Source organism: Manduca sexta, chromosome 19 (assembly GCF_014839805.1).
Source record: "Manduca sexta isolate Smith_Timp_Sample1 chromosome 19, JHU_Msex_v1.0, whole genome shotgun sequence".
Classification (NCBI taxonomy): Eukaryota; Metazoa; Arthropoda; class Insecta; order Lepidoptera; family Sphingidae; genus Manduca; species Manduca sexta.
The window spans coordinates 10253200-10274555 of NC_051133.1; the positions used below are offsets into that span (position 1 = coordinate 10253200).

The 21356-nt window shown below is 32.5% G+C and overlaps 1 protein-coding gene across 4 annotated transcripts in view; it reads left to right on the top strand.

The window, feature by feature from the left end:
- The first annotated feature begins 5926 nt into the window (after positions 1 to 5926).
- Positions 5927 to 21356, top strand: part of LOC115440853 (monocarboxylate transporter 4) — a 51884-nt gene continuing 36454 nt past the window's right edge. Inside the window, exon 1 of one of the 4 annotated variants that reach the window (XM_037440302.1) lies at positions 5927 to 6119. In XM_037440302.1, coding sequence (XP_037296199.1) covers positions 6036 to 6119 — 84 coding nt within the window. In that variant the 5' untranslated portion in view covers positions 5927 to 6035. Of the gene's footprint in view, positions 6120 to 7325; positions 7808 to 18743; positions 18883 to 21356 lie in introns of those variants that run through there. The other 3 variants (XM_030165346.2, XM_030165347.2, XM_030165348.2) reach the window with 3 other exon arrangements.

Below are 21356 nucleotides of genomic sequence, written 5' to 3' on the forward strand. Positions count from 1 at the left end.
GTGTGCGTTTATTCCTTAATCCTAACAACAAAAAATAATTTATGCAATGATTGTGAAATTTCATATTTGCCGTGTCATTAGCCGAGTTGGGAGGGGAACGGACTGTCGAGACGAATGTCCGCAAGTTCAAAACCCAAGGGCACGCACCTCTGACTTTTCTAAAGTTATGGTTGCATACTTTGTGAATTTTCGATTGCTTTTACGGTATTATAGAAAAACATCGTGAGGAAACCTGCATACCTGATAAATTCTTCAAGAATTTCGAGGGTATGTAAAATCTGCACATCCGCACTAGGTCAGCGTGGTGGACTAAGGCCTAATCTGTCTCGATAGTACAGGAGGACCGTGCCCGGCAGTGGAACAGTATATAATACAGGGCTATATCGTATATATTTTATTAAACAAATGTTTACAAAGTTATAACTTTTCGACCACTTCGTGGTGGACTTATGGTAAGAAATTAAACCATTGGTCGTTTTGTTGTCATGGAATAGTTCTACAGAGACATTTTAGGAACACGTAATATTCAAGTTATAGTTTTTGAAAATAAGTGTTACGTTTATAAAGTATAGGCTTGTAGAGTCAGGGCTTGCTTCTGCTTGAAATCTTATGACTTTTTAACTGTGAAAGCGTTATGAGCTAGTACGCACCGCTAATTTCTATTTTTATAATCAATAGTGATTCCGAATGAAAACTATTTTAATTAAATCATAAAATATATGTTATAGGTCACGTTGCTTTTGTATAAATTAAATACATAAAACGTGTCAAAACCTGCTACTAATTTCAAAAAAGTATTACAAAATATTTTCTGAGTGTGTATAAAGTCAAGGTTTAGTTTTGGTTTGATTTTCCTTATGTCGAATACTGTGTAGATTCATTGTCCTTAGTTACGGATGCGTTAAAAGTTTTATTACATAAAAATATATTTGTTTTAAGTAAAATCTCAAACCGCAGTACCTTCCTGCTATTGTTAACCATACCTACTGCATGATCTTTAAAATAAATTTGAATTGGCAACGCTGGAATCACTATTTTACTACGTAGCAATTTACAACCTAACTGGTAAGAACAATAATATGAATATTTTATAATTTTGTACCGAATTCCTACACACTACACAGGATCAGTGCAACTTAAAGCGTTTACACTTTACTTACATTAAATTACTCTTAGACGATTCGTCATCCCGTTTAATAAGTCAGACAGTACACGCGTGCTATCGCAATAAAATGAACCACAGAATATTTTGTTTTTTTTTTATGGTTGGTTAGGCGAGATATCCATGTTCTTTAAGAAACGTAAGATTGGTTACTGTAACATAACATAATATGATTCACAATTTCTTATATGAATATTGGATACGCAGTGGTGTTGGAATCCGTTTCAGCACGGAAGTTACAATGTCTGGATAAAGCACAACAAACGATTCACCAGGGCGTTGCGATGCAGCCCTTGCCGCCCATCTGTAGTGTGCGATAGGACGTATTCAACGCACGAAAGGGATGTAGGAGGTTACTGGTGGTACGTCTCTCATATGTGAGAGTCCGCCTGGTTAGGTACCACAGCAATGTTTATTTCTGCCGCCAAGTAACAGTGAGTAGTCACTATTGTGTTCCAGTTTGAAGGACATGGTAGCCAGTGTAACTACTGGACATGATAAGACTTAACATCTCATATCTCAGGATGACGAGCGCAGTGGAATACTAAACAATACTTTATAATTTAAGGTGTTGATGGTGTTTCTACTGTTTATAAGCGGTCGTATCGCTTTCCATCAGGCGAACGGCAAGCTCGTCTCGTCATTAAAAACAATAAAAAAATAGGAGGATTTTTGTTACGCGAAACAACGCGGTGTGGGCCGTCCTAATGTACGCGAGATATGGTGAATGAAATTGACAACAGGAATGGGATTCAGGCTAGGGAATGAGAAAAGGAATTAAAACATTTTTTTTGGAGATTTAGATACCATTCGATTTCTATTTTATCTATACTTTTGTAGTTTACACAAATGCGTCGTTTTTGGTTGTATTTAAGCCGTGTTTATTAACAGCCAGGGAAGAGCATTCAGCATGCGCACGAGTAAATGCGCCAATGTTACCAAAAAACCTTTTAAAACGTATTAGCTCCGAAGGACTTACATAAATAAAATAACAGTATTTTACACATTCTTCTATAATACATTTGTAACAAGCTAGTTTCATGCCTATTCGGCAATTAAATATACTTACTTACTTATAACAAATTAATTATACCTATATAAGACACACATTAAATAAAATGAGACAATTGGATAATAACTATCAAGTAAGTAGTAGCAACACTAGTAAACTTGAGCATCAAGTTTATATCCACAATAAACATATCGTAAACAAAAATCTGCAATGGCCATGCTTCAATCAGTTCCATAAACGCTTTTGCTTGGATCCTCATTACATTCGGTAGTTCATAATTCATAATCACTTTGTTAACCAAAACTTTGGTACAGTTACGAGTGAGCAGCAGTCGCTCACAAGCAACAGAGATCATCGTAACAGTAAAGATTATTGTAATAAAACACGTAAAAAAAGACATTAATATAGTGTACCCGTTTTCATGAGCACGGTAATAAAATATCGTAGACCATATAACTATAAGAATGTTGGCAAAAGTAGCCACTAGGGTCAAAAAGAGCTGTAAGTTGAATGAGTCATTGATTAATAAGCATATGTTTCCAACTTTATCATAAATGGTAGCGAGTTCTCGAATTTTCATATTGTCATGTGAAGGTCGCCCTATATAATTGAATCTTTCATCAGTTTCCACCCGTCGCTGGCGAACAGTGAACACAAAATCATTTACATCCTCTTTGTCTTCGATGAATTTAGTTAAATAGCCGTTGATTATCTCGAGTCTGCGTTGTAACATAAGAATCAAATTACAGAAGACTAGTATCTCCAAATTTTGCAGAAAATATGTTGGTATCGCAAACAAATCTGTTATTGTGTAGTGATTGTTAATTAAAAAGTCCACTGCGCTGTCTATTCCATAAAATATCCCGACTATGATTAGGTACTTCGTAGATTCATGCTGAGATTTCTTGTAGAAGGAATCATCGGTATTCGCTGCAAGCATGGTATCCAGATCGGCATAGGTGCTAATAAGGTTTCGACAGTTTTTGTTCAAATAAAAACTGCATGAAAGTGCAAATATAACGTATTGGGTAAGTATCAAACAACGTGGGATCTCATCTACAATAATCAGCAATATTTCAGGAAACGATTGGGGTCCCCCAAAATATATAATGAGTAAAACGACATGTATACTCGGTATTAGAACGCTCAATATTTTCATCAATGTACTTGGTGGTTGTAACTGGCCGTTTACGTAATTGAGCCGAAAAATTCCAAAGCAGTACTCAATAATCACATAAATTTTTATTGACATTAATATGTTCTTAACCTTTGTGTTCTTCAATTGTTCCATCTGTCCTCTCGCATCTTTTTTGTTAGGTAGAATTTTTAATGTTTTAATCATTCTTAGTAGGTATACGAATAGTTATTGGTCCGTCCACTGCTGCAGCTTGTAGAATTAATTGAGCAATAAATATCTTTAGAAGGAATAATACACTTGCAAACCGTCCACCACGTCGTCGTAATGTGAATAGTTTGGTATTCTTACCTGGCTAAGGATAATAAAACAAATTAAATTCCATTACTAAAATTAATTGCTAAGTTTTCTTTAAGGCTACTATGGAATTAATTTTAACTCAATTAATTATATTTATTGAAGTAGTAATCAATCAATTCTGTTTGAGGTGATGTTTATAGGAAATATTCGATAACCAAGTTTGTCCTTAATGGATTGCTTTCGTTGATGTTATTATTTTAATTTGTAATCAAATAAGTTCATTTTTTTTTCTAGACTATTGATGTTTTGTCGTCATTAATGGTATTTAATTTATGTTTATTTAAATTTACGCAATATAAAGTATCTGTAAGCAACCATTAGATATTTAATATTTATAGAATTATCGGAGGTACTTTTTCAGGGGCATAATTTATTCTACTTACATTGATGAATATAGTGGAGGCTGGTCACTGGTCTAAGACAGAATACTGGATTTCATAAAAAAGGTCACTATGACTGAGATATTGAGTAATATTTTCGTTAAACGACTTAGCATGGGTGTTTAGGCAATCAAAATGGTTGAAAATCAAAGTCAGTAGGTGTGTAGAGTCTTTACTAAAGATGACGCGTCCATAAAAACCAAATTGATTTTCCTTTGAAACATAATATATGGTTCTTAATTCTTATAGTGCTCAATATGCTGTATATTAAGGACCTTGTAACTATTGGCATAGACACTTGGTAAAAAGTGGGTCAATGAAGTTAGAAACTGGCACAATACAGTAACTACAATATGAACTAGAGTACTATAGCGTAGTATGATGTTCTTTATTAATCTTTCATGGCGATTTAGATGGCCTGCCAAAAAAAAAATGAAGGTAAATGCGACCATTGGTGACCGAGAAGTCGGCCGGGATGACACAGATCCATGATATTACGGGGGCGTCACGAGTCAAACTACTAAAAGCAGCAGTTTGTTTTCCGTTCGGTACACCGGAAAAAGTATTGGTTACATACATTACTATCATTTGCTCACGATTGTGTGTGAGAAAACACGGCACCTGAGAAAAAATCAGGTTATAGCACACACGAAGATTAATCTCATAACTTAGCGAAAAAATTTGAATCGCATCAGTATTTCTTTTAACCACGCAAACTCACATATTTCGTAGCAAAATTAAAAATGAAGTAAGGTAATTAAAAAAAAAATACAATATTTGTGTTGACACGGTAAGTACATTACTTAGCGTTTTTTCCTCACAGTGACATCTGTTGGACTATAGTGGAACTAGTTACTAAGCTAGTTGTTGTTAAATGTAACAATTTCCTACTTGTCACAAGATGACGCCGAGTTATGAATTAATAAAAAGCTTTTCTTTATTATTTCGATTTTATTATACATACCTACAATAGGTAATTATGTCGTGATAAAAGCACTGCGGTTTAAAATACCATTAATAGATTAAATTAAACTTTATCGATTACATTCGCTACACCTATAAGCACTAAGCTACGCCCGCGTTCGAAAGCTTGCGCTCGACCTATCCAAGTTTGTAAGGCAATTCACAAAAAACTTTTCAAATAGTAAGAATCTAAAATGATATCATCTAAAACTTTAGGGAAATCCATAAAAAATTATGCACCTAATATCCTTAAGACTCATACGGCATACATAATTGGTATCTATATGCAAGGCCGCGTAGACCTTGGCTGGTGCCAACTTGCCACATATACTGGGCCCTATTTTACAGTAATATATTATAGAGGTAAATACTTATTTTATCGTATTTTCTAACTAGGCAAATCAAAGCTTACTTAGAAACTTTTGAAATGTGTGTAGGTTGAGGTATCAGCCGCGCGTTGCGGACTTGCGCCCGCTGTATCGACCGCCCATTCGGTAGGTTCGCCTTTATCGAGTTATCGACATCAGTTAGCTATATTCTACTATAGCTATACAGTGCCTAAATATATTTTAAGCTAATTAATTGAAAAAACATTTAATCTTAAAACTAATAACATTCCTCGGAAATAGTTTTAGAGGTTTTTCATTTCTAAAATCTGTTGTTTTTGTATTTAGATATCCCTGTTTTATTAATTATATTAAACTTTTAGTTACTTATTGCGGACGTAACTACAAACATTCAATCGGTGAAAACGTATATAGGTATTAAAATATTATTATTTTTTTTATAGTGTAATTTTATATTGAACAGACATTTTAGGGCAGAAATTTGTCGATATCATTGCATAGAGACCAACCCTATAACTTGAGGGCTGTATGTTGGAATTTTGAAGCAGTCAACGCGGCGCGGCAGTGGTCGCGCGACAGACGCGCGGGCGGCTGCTCCACGCGGCCCACCGCCGCTTCGGCCACAGGCCCGTGTTCCTTAGGCCGACACAGCCATACCATTGCTCCCGACGGCATCATGGGCCAAACAGCTGGTGCCGAGTGCGCGCCCAAAGAAAATGACGAGCCTAATATCCATGTCAACCCTACTGAACGATCATTGGTGAGTTACCTAACAAAGAACCTCGTAGCTACATATATGTTACGAAAAGGTTACGCATTTGAAAAAACAAATTGCGCTTCAGATGGAATATTCTTATAATTAACGTGATTTTACTTGATCTCTTACGTAATTCCGTAATCAAACAGCCGAGATTTTTACGTACTTATAGATAAATAGCTACAAATTAATATATTATACGAAGGTAGGTAGTTATTTCTTAAGTTGACTATTCATAGTTCACATGAATTATTGTGTGGAGAACACGTAAAAATAAAATAAATAGGTATTGAAAATGATTTAGGTTTTATATGAATGCTTACGTTTCATTTGTACTTATTCACTGTTACTAGCCCACATTGTGGTATAAAATTTTCTTTTGATTTTGTTTCTTTATTTAGTTACCTTTCAATGTAAATAAAAATGCGCCTTATAAAATAACGTCGGCAATAAATAATATTTCTGTGTTCTCCATATAATCATTTTGACAAACGTTTAATGATTGTTATTGTTGAATTATAATGATCATAATATAAGTATATTTTGTAGTTTATGTAGTTAAGTATACATAAATATTATAGTACTCATCTAGGTACATAAACAAAATAGTTAAAAATAGTATCTTTCTATTTATATTCTATATTTAAATTCTTTCAGGGCAGTCAAAGCGGGATACCTATTGAATAAGTATTTATAAAATCTACGAATTGAGAGAATTTATATTGCATTTCAAAAATGTACTTATGTAATGTAACGGTACATAGAGCGAGTAAAATATTCTCATATAAGTTGGTATGAATTTTTGTGGGTGACTGGTTACATTGAATAAAAAACGTCGACTAAATATGATAAGTGTAGTGTGTGTAGTATTATTAGTAATTAATCAGGAAAAGAATAATATTATAGGTACTTACGTGTTATTTTTTGGCTCTACTTATTTGGGCGTTATGCATCAAGAAATATAAATTATAATAATATTAGAATGTGTATCATGTTATTTATGAAACAAAAAACAATTAAATAACGCAGTCACTAATTACGCACTTTATTACAGAAAAACATTTCTTAACGTAAATGCCCATAAATAAATATAGAAACTATTAACAAAGGAACTTGTATATATCACACTAGTTAAGTACCTACACAATATATTACATTATTAATTTTCGCGCCTGTGTTTACTTCGCGCGTAATTTGTTCACAATTTTGACAGTTCTCGGTCTGACGGCGCGAAGAGCAGGTCCTGTGTACGCGTGCGTTCCGTAAAACGAAACGTCACAGAATCGTAGCAGATCTGTCAAATCCAATTTCTAAAAAATGTTCTGATTCTATTATTTTTTTATATTATTGTTTAACAAATTACATTATTATTGTAGTTAAATTTGAAAGTGTTAATACCAAATTTATAGTTAAAAGATAAAAATGGGGATGTGTAATTCGTAATATTTGTGCTGGCAAAAATAAGCTTTTGTTTTCGTAAAACGAGGTTTTGGATCTTCGTTTGTTTTCCCCTTGAACTTGAGGTGGACGCCGTGATCATAAAACGCTTATTGCCATCTGCAAAGTGACTAAACGTTATATTTTTCTGTTGTGTCCGTGGAACGGGCTGAACTAAATCGAAGATGTCTAAGTTGTCCCTGAACAATGTACCTTCAAACCCTCGTATCAACCGTTTAAGGACGTATTCAAGGGTAAGTGTAATGCTACTGAATATTACAAATGTTCACGGTTAAAGGGCTAGCTTGTGTGTAGGCTAAAATTAGATTGATTTGAGGTTACTTTAGATCTATTTTTTATGCTCTGAATGTGTTGTAAATACAACAGATGTTCCACTTATTTTTTCTCAGAAATAATACTTGGATTGCTATTGGAAACACCCAAATTTTTGACACTCATGTATGTATCTGCAGAAATATATAGGTTGAGTAACAAACAAATTTGTAAGGAACACATTAGTGTTTGAAAAAGGCCAAGGTGCCTACTATAATCTGGATAAATGCCAAATAAAATGGAAAGTTTAGGATGTTTTTGCTGTTGTTTTTCATTTATAGTAAACTAATTACAAGGTTTTTTTTAAAGTAAATCGTGGAGATAAACATTTTATCAGGGAACTTTCCATTCCAAGTCTTGAAATCCTTTGTCTTTACTACTTACAATTATTTTGTAAATCTGGTACATGCATACAATATTTTCAATAAACTTGAAAATTTATTTTAGTTATTAAATAAATTTGAATAACAACACCACAATACCAATAAAAATGTAAAAAAAAATATTAGGAAACTTCTCACAGTTAAACTTTTCTTCTGGGCAGTATCAATAAGCCTTATTATAATACTGAGATATAGGCCATTCATTGCTACGTGTTAAGATAAAACTATGGGGTTTTAATTGTGAATCATATTGTTTCAATATCTAATGCAAATCATTAAACAACAAAATGGAACAAAAAAATAAAAAGTAAACACATATCTATCTGCTTTTCAGTTATCTCTATTTTATTTGTATTTGTAGGTGATTGACAGATTGCTTTAATATTTATTTGTAAAGGAGGTATTATTATTGTTTAGTGTTTTCTCTTGCAGATAAGGTTAAATATCTATAGAATCTTTTATATATAATATAGCATGGAGATTTAAAATTAGACTGTACTATTAGATTCTATTGTTACTTATTTAAGGCTTATAAACCTAGTATTATGTTGAATCTTGTTTATACAATTATTAACTGATTCCATACAAAACTGTGTTCAGTTTTAGATGTTGTTAATTATATTTGTTTCTTGTATCACAATGCTTACTCTCACATCGAATTCTAGCCGTTGCCTGCGGCTCCACTACTGTGAAAAGATTTTCTGGGATAACTATTTTCCCGGGATAAAATGTAGCCTACAGCACTCATGAGTCATGTAGCTTCCTATTAGTGAAAAAAAATTGTTTTAGTAGTTTCCAAGATTAGCATGTTCAAACAAACAAACTCTTTAGCCTTATATAATGTAGATAAATGTATTAATTTGTTGACACCAAAATGGATTGTTGCTGTAAATAGAATACCATTAGTTAATTTCTAGGTAATTAAGTAAAATGGTAATTTTAAGTATGTGTGCGCTTTTTAATTATGTACTGTGTTTGTATACTTTATTATCATATTTTTATTGATGTTACATTTTCTCTTTTTATTTAGTGTATAATAAACCTGTTTCTCTATGGTATAATATTTATTAGAGAATATCAATATCAATGAGATTATATGCATTACTTTATAATAGACTTGCTCATTTTTTTATATTTTTTATACATTATAAATTACAAAACCTAAACCTTAAAATCATTATAAAATCATCCTAACCTCTTTGAATAATATAATAATTATTTAAGGAAAAAATTATACTATCTTGTGATATTTTGTTTAACCTCTTTTTCAAGGGAGCATTATTTATTATCATGGTTGAAAAATATTTTTGTCACATAATGGAAACCCTCCATTGGTGTCACATAATACATGCAATTTTAGTTTATAATTCATCATAAATATAAAACATAATAAAAACATATAAAGTAATAATATAAAAGGCTCACAACCCCATTCCCTGACATATTCAACTATAAATATCCTATGATGATTGTCATTATCATTGTTCCAACTAATGAGGATGTGACATCACTTACCAATTTTGACCAGAAGGGACCAGAATGTTAATTTGCGTATGGCTCCATATCATGATCAAGGGTAATTGTAAAATTGCTACATGTTGGACATGTTCAGCCATAGAACTAGCTGAACGAATTTTAAACATCAAATTGCTTATATGCAATTTTGTGATCTTACCAATGTCTATTTTCACATAAAGAAAAAAAAACATATAGTGTATAAGTAATTTTAAGTTTTAAATTTGTTCTGCTTATGTGGTTTACTGTACATCTTTAGTCTCATTAAACTGTTCTGGTTCTATTTCTCCTTTTACCTGGCAAAACATCATTGTCAATACAGATGGCAGGGGGAAAATTACTTATTTAGCATAATTAAATAAATTTAAATGAGATGTTTAGTGGCAGTTAGCGTTTGATAGAAAATAGGCTTGTGGAAAGCCACACCACATACTAAAAATGTTTTAAAAATCTGTGTCACTGGCATAAAATTTGATGACAATGAAATTTTTATAATTGTTTCAATATACATTATATATTATATTATAATATGTATTATATTATAGCCCTTTTAAAATTTCATACATGGGTTATTTGATGTTAAGACAGTTGTCTACACAGTATAACCTTTGCTCTTGTTTCTTTGCAATCATTTACATTTATTGTATATTTAATAATTAAATTTCTTTGTTTTAAATAGACCGAAATATTATTTGTCATGGGAATATTTTCCACAATTTTTCTCAGTGAGTTGACCCCGCGCGCTATTTCGCAACAAATCAGCTGTAGTGGGCCGCGTGAGCCGGTAATTGGCGCAAACTGCTATGCGGTCACCATTCTATCAATGGCTGAGTAATCATGTACTATAGTATGGCACTCCAAATTTCAACTGTTACTCATCTTTTTGTCAGTTATTTTATATATTATAATTATGTATATTTACAATTTCATATTTTATTTCTACAAGATTCGGTTTGCTGTTTTTTCTGCGTGACAGCTCTTTCGCGGAACAAACGTTTGTTGTGCACTTTTCCAGGATAAAAATAGTGTATGCATGAATACAGAGTTAGATATATCTGTGAGCCAAAGTTTATTAAATTCCCTTCAGTGGTTTATGCATTAATGTATTTTTAACAAATACCAAACATGCAAAAATCTTTTCAAAATTATGTTTTTTACTTTTAATTATGTAGAAGCATTACTATTAACTTTATCGTTTAATAACGAGACATATTTAATGCGGAAGTTTTTGCTCAAAAATATACTTAAAATTATTTTTTTTAGATACCATATATTATTTTTTCTATGGCATTATACTCATATAAATCATAATACCTTTGTTATTTTATGACCTTTATTATGTTAAGACAAGATGTTTGTTCAGGAGCTCTTATCGTCTCACATTATCGTGGATAATATTGCGAGGTAGATAAGTGTGCTTGTATATCCATGCACTGTGTAATACAATACATTCGCCTTGTTTGTTACACTTTACAATGATATAATTGTTAAACTAACGCCTAGTAAATTCCACATCAGTATCAATCAAATAATCCTTTTAAATTGCCTGTATTTTAAATTTTACTAATTGCAATAAGGTTTGACCCGTGTCGTATGTGCAGGACGAATACCTATAAGACGAATATCTATAATTTTTAATATATATTTATTATATACTCAGTGAAAATTACAGAAAGTAAAAGTAATATGCACACGCTTTTGACTTGTGCAATTAGCTAGATAAGATATTAGGTAATAAAAGAGGATATTTTCATGCCAAGAACGTCGTATACTTCCTGTTATTCAGCGATAGTGATTTAAATCTCCACGACGAGGTTTAGGATATCAAAAGTTTCGAGAAGTTGGTTATTAATCCCGCAATACCGATACTTGCAAATAAATATTTGTGGACAATATAATAATTTTGTCTTGAAGCGGCCTTTGATGCGACGACTAAATTCGTAGCCCGTCGCATAGGAGTTAAGTTGCTCGTAGGTACAAAAATTATGAAAAGCGACATTCGTTTTTTGAATTGTTTATATTTATCGTTTACTTGTTTAATCTTTCTCCAAAATGTTTTGGCAGCCTCTAACGACATTTACGTTGACAAGCAGATGGCCCCTAACTTCCATTTTACAGTCTACTGTTTATAAATTTCTACAAGTCCCACTTATATTTGAATATGCAATTTCGAAAAGGGCACATGTCCGAAAATATGAAAAGTTCAGGAAATGGAAATTTTCTAAAGTACCTAATGTAGAAAAAAATATTTTTGGGTTAGAATTTGGATTCAATTAACAATAAAAAATTTCAGTTTTGTTGTTATTTGTTATTATATATACATTTCTCGTTATAGATCTATATTATATTTATGAGAATTACAATCTAAATTGCATATTCATTTAAATTGTAATTTTTTATGTTTTTATATACTTAATAATTAATATAAACATAGCGTCTTGGATTATGTAAATAATCACTTGAGTAATAGTACATTAACCACAACAGTGTTGTGTTATTAAATATTGTTGTAATGTGTTTATTATAAAACATCTGTATTTAATTAATTACTAGTAATAAGGTTAAATGTTCTGTTTATAATAAATTGACATCATGTTTATGATTGCATATTCAAACGGAAATAAAAACATGAAATTAGTTTAGATCTCAGAAATTACTTGAGAACAAAAATAAATAACAAAGATTACAGTGATTACATGGTTATAAAATCTATTGTAGCACAGCAAAAAAATCATTAGTATACGCATTGTAAGAAAACCTCGTTCGTAGCAGTTTTGTTAAGCACCCATGACATACGCTAAAAAAAGTCAAATCCATCGTCTATTCAAAAAATGAACACGTGCTTGTTATACATTATTGTTGCGCGCACAAAACATTGAGTTTAAAAATATTAAAGAAATATATATTTCTCTATTCATACTTTAAGCATTTAATTAAATACAACCTTAGTATAAGCGCTGAAGGACCGAGTTATAATCTATTTATTGTTTAGACGTCATATACTGCCATTTAGTATAATAATACTGTTTCCTGTTATAATCTGATGGAGAATATGTTTTATAAATGCTTCATTTGTTAATCGTCAGATACACTATTGGTCAAAAAATTTGTCTTAAATGAAGAAATGTTTAGTACAAGAATCATATTCGGGCTATGGGTCTTTGTGCTGCAGACAAGTTATTGACTCAATTGCATTAGAAATGTAAAAAAAAATATTAGTAAATACTAGTGCAATAGCTTCATTTCAACCTGCTCCTATAGTATAAGCGCTAAATTGTAATACAATATTTGAGGAATATAAATTTTGTCATCGTCATTACAGAATAAAGAATATATTTAAAAAATAGAGGAAGTGCAATTTTCCCATCTAAGATTATAAAGTTTATAGTATTATTCAGTTCAATAAGGTTTTTTATATTATTACAAATAAGCGCTAATCATAAGTGAATGCTACGTGAAATGTCACGATAAATTATTTCTTTTACAAATTATAATACAGCATTTATAACAGCATTATAAAGTATAGCTAACTTTCAAATGCGGTGAAAATATAACGACTGTCGTTAACAAAAGCGAGTGTCTTTGACAATGGCCATCTCGCGCAAGGCTAGCTTGAAGCCTTCATTGAGGTACTATTCAAGGTTCTATAGTATTTTGTATCATATTCCAACAGAAAAGTGGACTTTATTACCAAGTTTTACAGTTAAATCCTCAATGTAAGGATATTCATGGCTATCATATAAGTTACATGAACAATAATGAAAGAGTCACGCTAGGCCGTTTAAATATTTAGAACTTAATCAATGTGCGTGTCGTTGACATGACAGGATGAATGTCTCATTGTTTTGTTCGCATTTTTAACAAATAAATACACACACAGTGTTTTATGAACGTTTATAATGTCAGTTTATCGTATTTTTCATGTATCCACGTAAACAAGCTTGCATAACTTCGCAGTATTAAAGACAAAAGGAATCGGTTGGTTGTAGAGATTCTAGGAATATTCATGTTTCGATTTTATGTTTATATCTAGGATATCTGGTAAAAGGAATTTTTGTGCAGCTCTAAGTCGACACGACCTACCTGCTCGCCTGATGGAAAACGCCACGGGCCGGAAAATTCAATACCACACAGCTGTATGATTCCGTTCGTTCTTCAAATTGAAAAATTGTGATAATGGGCAATAATTATATGAAATATCTAATACAGTGCGCTGGACTTAGACGTTATAGTGTGAATGCAGAAATAGATACTGATAATGGTACTTATCTTATATTCTTCTGTCTTTGACATATATTTCTGCTTGATTGTATCTTAAGCGTGTGTTGGTCAGCATTTACTGGTGGTAGGTTTATCGTATGTGAGGGTCCGTCTGAGTCGGTACCACCACCAAGTCTATTTCTAGCGACAGGCAGTGCACAGTGGTGGATGCATTATTGTTTTCCGATTTGAAGGACATTATAGCCAGCGTAATTACTGGGCATTATAAAACTTAAGATCTAATACGCGTTACTTTGTAGTTCTAAGTTCTGTATGGTGATGCTATTGTTTATGGGCGGTCATATCGCTTACCAACAGGCGAGCGGCATGCTCGTCTCGTCATTCAGTCTCAATAAAAATAAGCCACCTTTTCTTATTTTGCATAAATTTGGTTTAGTTCGTAAAGTGAAAGACCTGCTTACCAGTAAATTGGTATTCTATTCATATTTTTGTACGTATTTAGATTTGTGATTATATCTGCGAATCCATTTTGTGCTATAGGAAGTAGTCTGCTATCGTTGGTAAATATGATTTATCGAAAAATAAACACGTCATTTATGTTAGTTAAAAATGTGACAAGTTAGTCGGTAAACAGGCAAACAAACGATTACATTGTTGTTATATACGTTTAGCCTGTCGGATAAACAGTGCGGCATTAATGGAAAATCACTGGCAGTCATTACACATCAAATACATGATCGGTTTAGTTCGTATCCCTGTTAGACGGTTCGATGGAATAAACATAGCTATGTTATCCTCTTCGTCAACCTTCATACTGACGCCCTGGTACTTTAATAGAATACAAAATGTACGTTTGTGTCTGCTTTATTGTTAATTATGTCTTCCTGGTATGTGGTGATAATGAACTGTGTTTTACATGAGTATTTAAACCAAAAAAACACTGAGAAAGTGCGTGATAATATGGTTTCTCCACAGTTATCGGGATTGGTTATTCTTTTGTATCTGGTAATATCGAGTACTGCAAAGTCTGCAACAGCAAAGCTCCGATCGTAACAATCTATTCGTTCTCTAGCCAAAATTGTGTACAGACTGACTCTACCATATTAAAAATATATATTTTCGACGATTTATTTTTCATCATTGCTTCTAGAATAAATCAGTATACCTTTACTTCATAAAAGAATACACATTACTATTATCCAGCAGCGTACCAACTATGATTATCAATTTGGAATTATGGATGTTTATGGCCGGTGATCTATTTACATCAAATGACCCACTTGGTCACTTGCCGGTCAACGCGATAAACAAAATTGCATTCCAATGAACTTACGATAAGTTTACTCTAGTGGTTTTGCAGGAAATGAAATCGTGATGCGATATTGCAAAATATGGGGAGATAAGTAATAATGGACATGTCTATTGGGCAGTGTTTGCTAACAGGGGCCTTATTCTCTATCCCGCACGTTATTTTGACTGTGCGTAACAAGCACATAACACAACCCATCATGTTTAGTACTATAGAAATTTGGCTTACAGAATACCATTTCACACACATTTCTCGAAGATAACATGACACGGCCGCGTTACGCGTTTACACTATCATACAGAATAAGGGCCCAGATTGTAATATCCGCTGTCTATGTTATTGTAAAGTAGAAATGTGTAGATGCAAAAGCAATTTATATTTTTTTTAAAGTCATTTTAGATAAAGAAAGAAAGATCTCTCCTTTGTGCGTTATTAGTTCTATCTTTGTTATTCTCGTATTTGTATATTACTAATTCTTTTATATTAATAAAAATATTTTCAATATTCTGTCGGTAGTTTTTAAAAGTGTTTATGCGTATTGTTTATGTCAGTTTTATTAAGAATTAAATTGTCAACACGTCAAAGACTTTAAAATTGAATAGAATATTATTTTTATTTAAATGTTTATAGATAAATTAATATATGTACCTAAAATAAATTATTTTCAAGGTGTTTCCTTATCTGTCTCCGTTAAATTTATCAAAAGAAAATGTCTTAGAAACGCACATACCCCAACATTATCTGTTAATAAATAAGTCGTTTATCAAGTCACGTTAAGCGTTTCCTAAGACCTGGATTTGAAAGTTATGTTCAATAATTTATCAAGATACAATTCGGGTAAAACATGTTACTAGCCAAAGTTTTATTATTTTATCAAATACAATTTATACATCTTTTATATTGAAGTACAGTGCGTGTACTCGGTAAGTATGTCATCCTATCGAATCGTTGTATGCGGCGCAGAACTCTGAGTCAGACAGGGCATACACATTACACACCATACTCCATACATAATGATGGATGTGTCAAGAAGTCGAAATGTTTACAAAACAAAACAACGGGCTATATTAATTTAGTATTTGTTATTGTTATATTGAATAGATACATCACGTATCGTCGCAAATGCTAGAGGCAGGTGTATTTTAAATACACGGGTATTATTATCACTTAATGTTTCCCACACACATTAATGGTTGAGCTTTTTGTGATAGAATTATATACTTTTTATTAGTATATATAAGGTTCTTCGTGATAATACAATAAGGGGTGAGCGTGATTTGCGAGTCTCAGGGCTTATTTCACTATGTTCGTCAGTTAACGTATAAGACAGTTAATGCATATAGTACTCTTTTGATTACCTTTTATTTGCGAGTATGACTTTTGTATTTGGTCACACTATATTATATTTGACGTTTTTATTATCGTTTACTCAAGACGTAAAGTAGACCCGTATATTAGTATTTTCTCTTGTTTAGTCTTTTCTGATACATCGTTTTTGCTACGATTTAGTTGTATTACGATAATAGAAAAATATTTAACGTTTTTTAAATTGCAAAGCCAATGATATCGCCTCGTCTCGCAAGTCTAGAGTTGACCTTGTAGATTTTGGTTTATTTGATTTCATATTGTGTAAGAAATAGATTGTTGCAATGAGGTTTGCAACATAAAAGATAAATGTCGCATGGTGACCACATATGTATTATAAGGTGACGCTTTTGCTTCATTACGTCTTTTTGTATAAAAAAGGTATCGCAGTAGTGTATTGGAAATAACATTGGCATGTCGTTGACATCGTGATTAATACATTTGGCTGACAAATTAGGGATCATGTCTTGCAAATCAAGTAAACGTTTATGTTAGAACAACTATCAGTTATAGCTGTCGGCCTGTCCACACGTTTGTTGTGGTTTTAATAACCCAGTACATCTCAAGTCTGGGATTGCAGATCAGTTTGTTTACATATAGTTTTACGTTTTAGTACTTGTATAAACTGTGTATTTTATACGCGCGGTTGTGTCGACGCTCTATAAACGCATCTAAAATGGTGGAACAATAAAGTAATATGGACACGTATCAAAAACGCGCGTTATCGGCGCATATACGCAGTCTACAGTAGGCCTTATTTATAGTGAAATTAATGAGTAGTAATTGATTTGCGATGAAATATACACAATACAATTTGTAAGCGACGTGACGCCGTCGGCTTGATTCGAGTGCTGTTGATAAAATGTAGGACGGTCAATAGGACAGATAAATCTGAAGAATGTCTCGAGCAGTAGTTGTATGTGTCCGGCGAGTCGTAGGTTATGATAGTTATGCCAGTACTGTACAATTTTGTCAATGAAATCATCAGTAAAACATGATTAAGGTGTTTTATTTTTGCCTTGAATAATAATGTGATTTTATTAAAACATTAGTAGTACTAAGCATTTATGTTTTCATACCTTTTACTAGTTCTGCAGAAATATGAACCCGCTTACCGCCTTGCAAATGTGGCATAACGACAATCAATGTATACGAGAAAATAATAAATTGTGGACTACATAGGCCAGGCTTAACGCCAAAAAGCTTGCACGAGTTTATTATTAGTGCACCCGCGTTTTGGTGAGAATTGTAAATAGATTAATATTTATACTGGATTATTTTGAGCTGTCGCTATATTCATAATGAATGGCACGCACGCTGACCATACGTGACATTCTAAATTGCATTCAGTGCTCTTTATAATATAATGAAAAATGCAAGTTCATAGTCATGGCGGTTGGCAAATAGTTTACACAGCATATTTCTAGGAAATCGAGAGCTACATATTGACTTCCCGGTAACTATGTGTTCCTAGTCACATTGAACGATTCACGTGATAAATAATATATTGGAATATGGTTCAACTAGTTAAGTCTACGTTGTTCGAGTTTAACGAATATACCAAATGTTTTGATCGTAAGTCATTACTTACAACGTATTAAAAAGGTCTGATTTTAAGGTCTAGGGAATACCTAGAATGTATCTAAAAAAACCAGACAGCAGAACGTCCCAAACATTAAACTTGAATATAACAATAAACTTTATTCTACGGAGGTATACCTATGTCAAGAAAATAATTTATTAAAACGAATAGAGCAAAGTCGCGCGTGGGGCATCGTTTAGCGTTCGTTTCCTGGAGCGCAAGTAGAGCGTTTATTTTATTTCTTTTTCAATCTTTTATAATATTAAAGACAAATAGAAACCTAATCTTTTACAAAAAAAATTATTGAACGACTTACTATGAAGAAATATTTATTACTTCTATACATTTGATTTAATAAAAAATACAGCGCATTATCTGTTACAATATTAAGTCTGAAGGAAATAATGTCTCCTCATCATAAAATATGTTAGTGGCCGAATTATCAAGCAATACCTACATATTGATTAGGATATAAAATTATCAAATTATGTATATTGTATACGACCAATTGCCGCTGCTATCTGTGGCCATTGTAGTTTCACTTTGTGTCAAAAGTGGATGTGGTGTTAAATAGTTCTGTGTTTTTAGCCTTGAATTTTAGAATATATGGAGAAAAAAAGGGTGAGTAGAGATAATGAGAGTAAAATTAAGGTAGCAAGTGTAAAAAAAATATGATTCATATTAATAAAATATAGTATAAACGGCCTACTTCTAAATTGTGGGCGAATTTGAGTAATAAACGAGAACTTAATATTTTTTATATTTCTCATTATAATTATAGACATACCAAAAATCTGAATTACGTATTGAAGATATTAATAAAATCAACCAGTATTGTCCGATATTCTTTTTTTTTTTTTTTTTAAATCTTGTCTCTTCTTAACTAAATATTTTTTTAACTTAATTTTTGGAGAAAATAATGACTTGCAAACTTTTCAAAATATATTGAAATCATTTTGAATGGTAGAGCTACACACCAGTGGCGGAATGTGAAATTTTCCAAAAGGGAACCCGACATATATATATATATGTATTAATATACATGAATGCGGTCTGCAAATCGTTCTAATTATAATTAAATTATACATATAGGAAAGCCGGCAGGAATCGGGTTGTATGGATCCTTCGCTACCACTACACACTATCAACACTTAGCCTGTTTCATATTCTTTTTAGCTCGCTTTTATTTCTTTTTGCCTGATTCGACAATATCTTAATATTTTTTCGTCTTTCGACATTCCTTGCTGTGATAGTCGACAACTGCCTGTGACTTCTGCCACGTAGACTCTTACGCGCAACGGCGGTTACAATTTGCCATGTGGTGGCCCATCTGCTGTTTTATGAGCTATCTTACAAGAAAATTTATAATAAACTTTATGACATATCGGCCTAACTCTAGCGATATTCAATTATGTTTAACTTATTAATAATATCGGATCAGATACATCAAGTAAAGATAAAAGAGTATTTTTTTTTTAAAAAGGGCGTATTTTTCACTATGTATAATGAATATTAATATACATTTTAAGAACTTATAAATCATATTTATGGTATAATGTTCTAAAAGATGGTAAACCAATTTCAAAGCACTCGCGGTGTAGGTACCAAAAGTGATACGGCGAATGCTCTTTGGAGCTTTGAACGTCGCGGCCGGTCATCGGTAGAGCGCAATAGATAGTGTTTAGATCTAATAAAAATTAATTTATTTTGCTTCACTTCCCATTGCGCATTTTACCCGGAATATAAACAAATTCAGGATTTGATCTATCTATATCTTAAACTCCCAATCCATTGGTAATTTATTGTGGCTAATCAGTAATTTATAAAACATAAAAACTTTTACAAGCTTTCTCATTTCCTATAAGTAATATTAAAATTTGCGAGTTGTATCTAGGAAACTTGACTGCCTCGGTGGCGTAGTTGTACTGCATGCGCGGTACGGCAGTGCTCCGAGGTCCTGGGTTCGAATTTCGGGTCGGGCAAAGTGATATTTGGGTTTTTCTGTTCAGTATCAGCCCGGAGTCTGGAATTTGTGCCCGATATGGCGATAGGCTCGCCCCCTATCACATCATGGGACGGAACACAATTGGCGAAAAGTGGGTGCCCTGGTTGCGCCTCTGCATACCCCTTAGGGGATAAAATGCGTGATGTTGTGTGTGTGTGTGTGTGTGTGTGTGTGTGTGTATCTAGGAAACTCAGAATCTATGTATCTTTAGAATCGTGACACTAAAATATACACAATATTATGTGTATATGTATTTAATACATTGCGCGTAGTGTTTACGGAATTGCAATTATAAAACCCGATCTCAAGGTGTAAAGATCTAAATAATAATAGTTACTCGTGTATAGTGAATAGGGTTACGTATGTGCATAATCACATCCTCCACGAGTGACAAGGTATCACAAATGTGTTTGAAGTTACCAGTTGCGGCGTGCGGCACTAATCAATTAATGACAATCGACATCACGTGCGCGGGCATCACGGCACACGACTCGGCCACGTTGCCCGGCTGTTTGATATGAGTTGACCTAAAAATTGTTCTATTTATTTTGGATATTTGCATATAACATCCTAAATGACATGGATTTAATTTCATTAGTATAAGGATTTATCAATAAATAGTTCGCAGTGCTGTAATTTATAAAAAAGAACAAAATAAATAATAGCAGTAGTTTCGAGAAATAACCTTTCGTTTAATATTTTTTTACTTCCAATTATGATCGTCTAAGACGGTGCAACAAATGTTATAAAAATCAAATCAATATGATTAATGAGTGTAATTAATTGTTACTTAATTATGGATTATAGGATTATGAAAATTTTAATATGATTTTGACCAATTCATTAATTACTGTGTTTTTACTTTCCTGTAATCTTTGATATGTAGACTTATCAGCTTTTGTCTAATCCGACGATATATCGGTATAATGAATATTGTAAGCTCTTTATTTTTCTAGAAGATCTATGAAAAGTAAATTTCTACATTTTCTAATATTTTTTCTCATTGACCTCGAAAGTTTTCTGCCTTTGCCGTCTTTAGGCACGAAACGTTAAGAGTTCCTTTGATCTTTTCTTTTACGGTGAAGAGAAG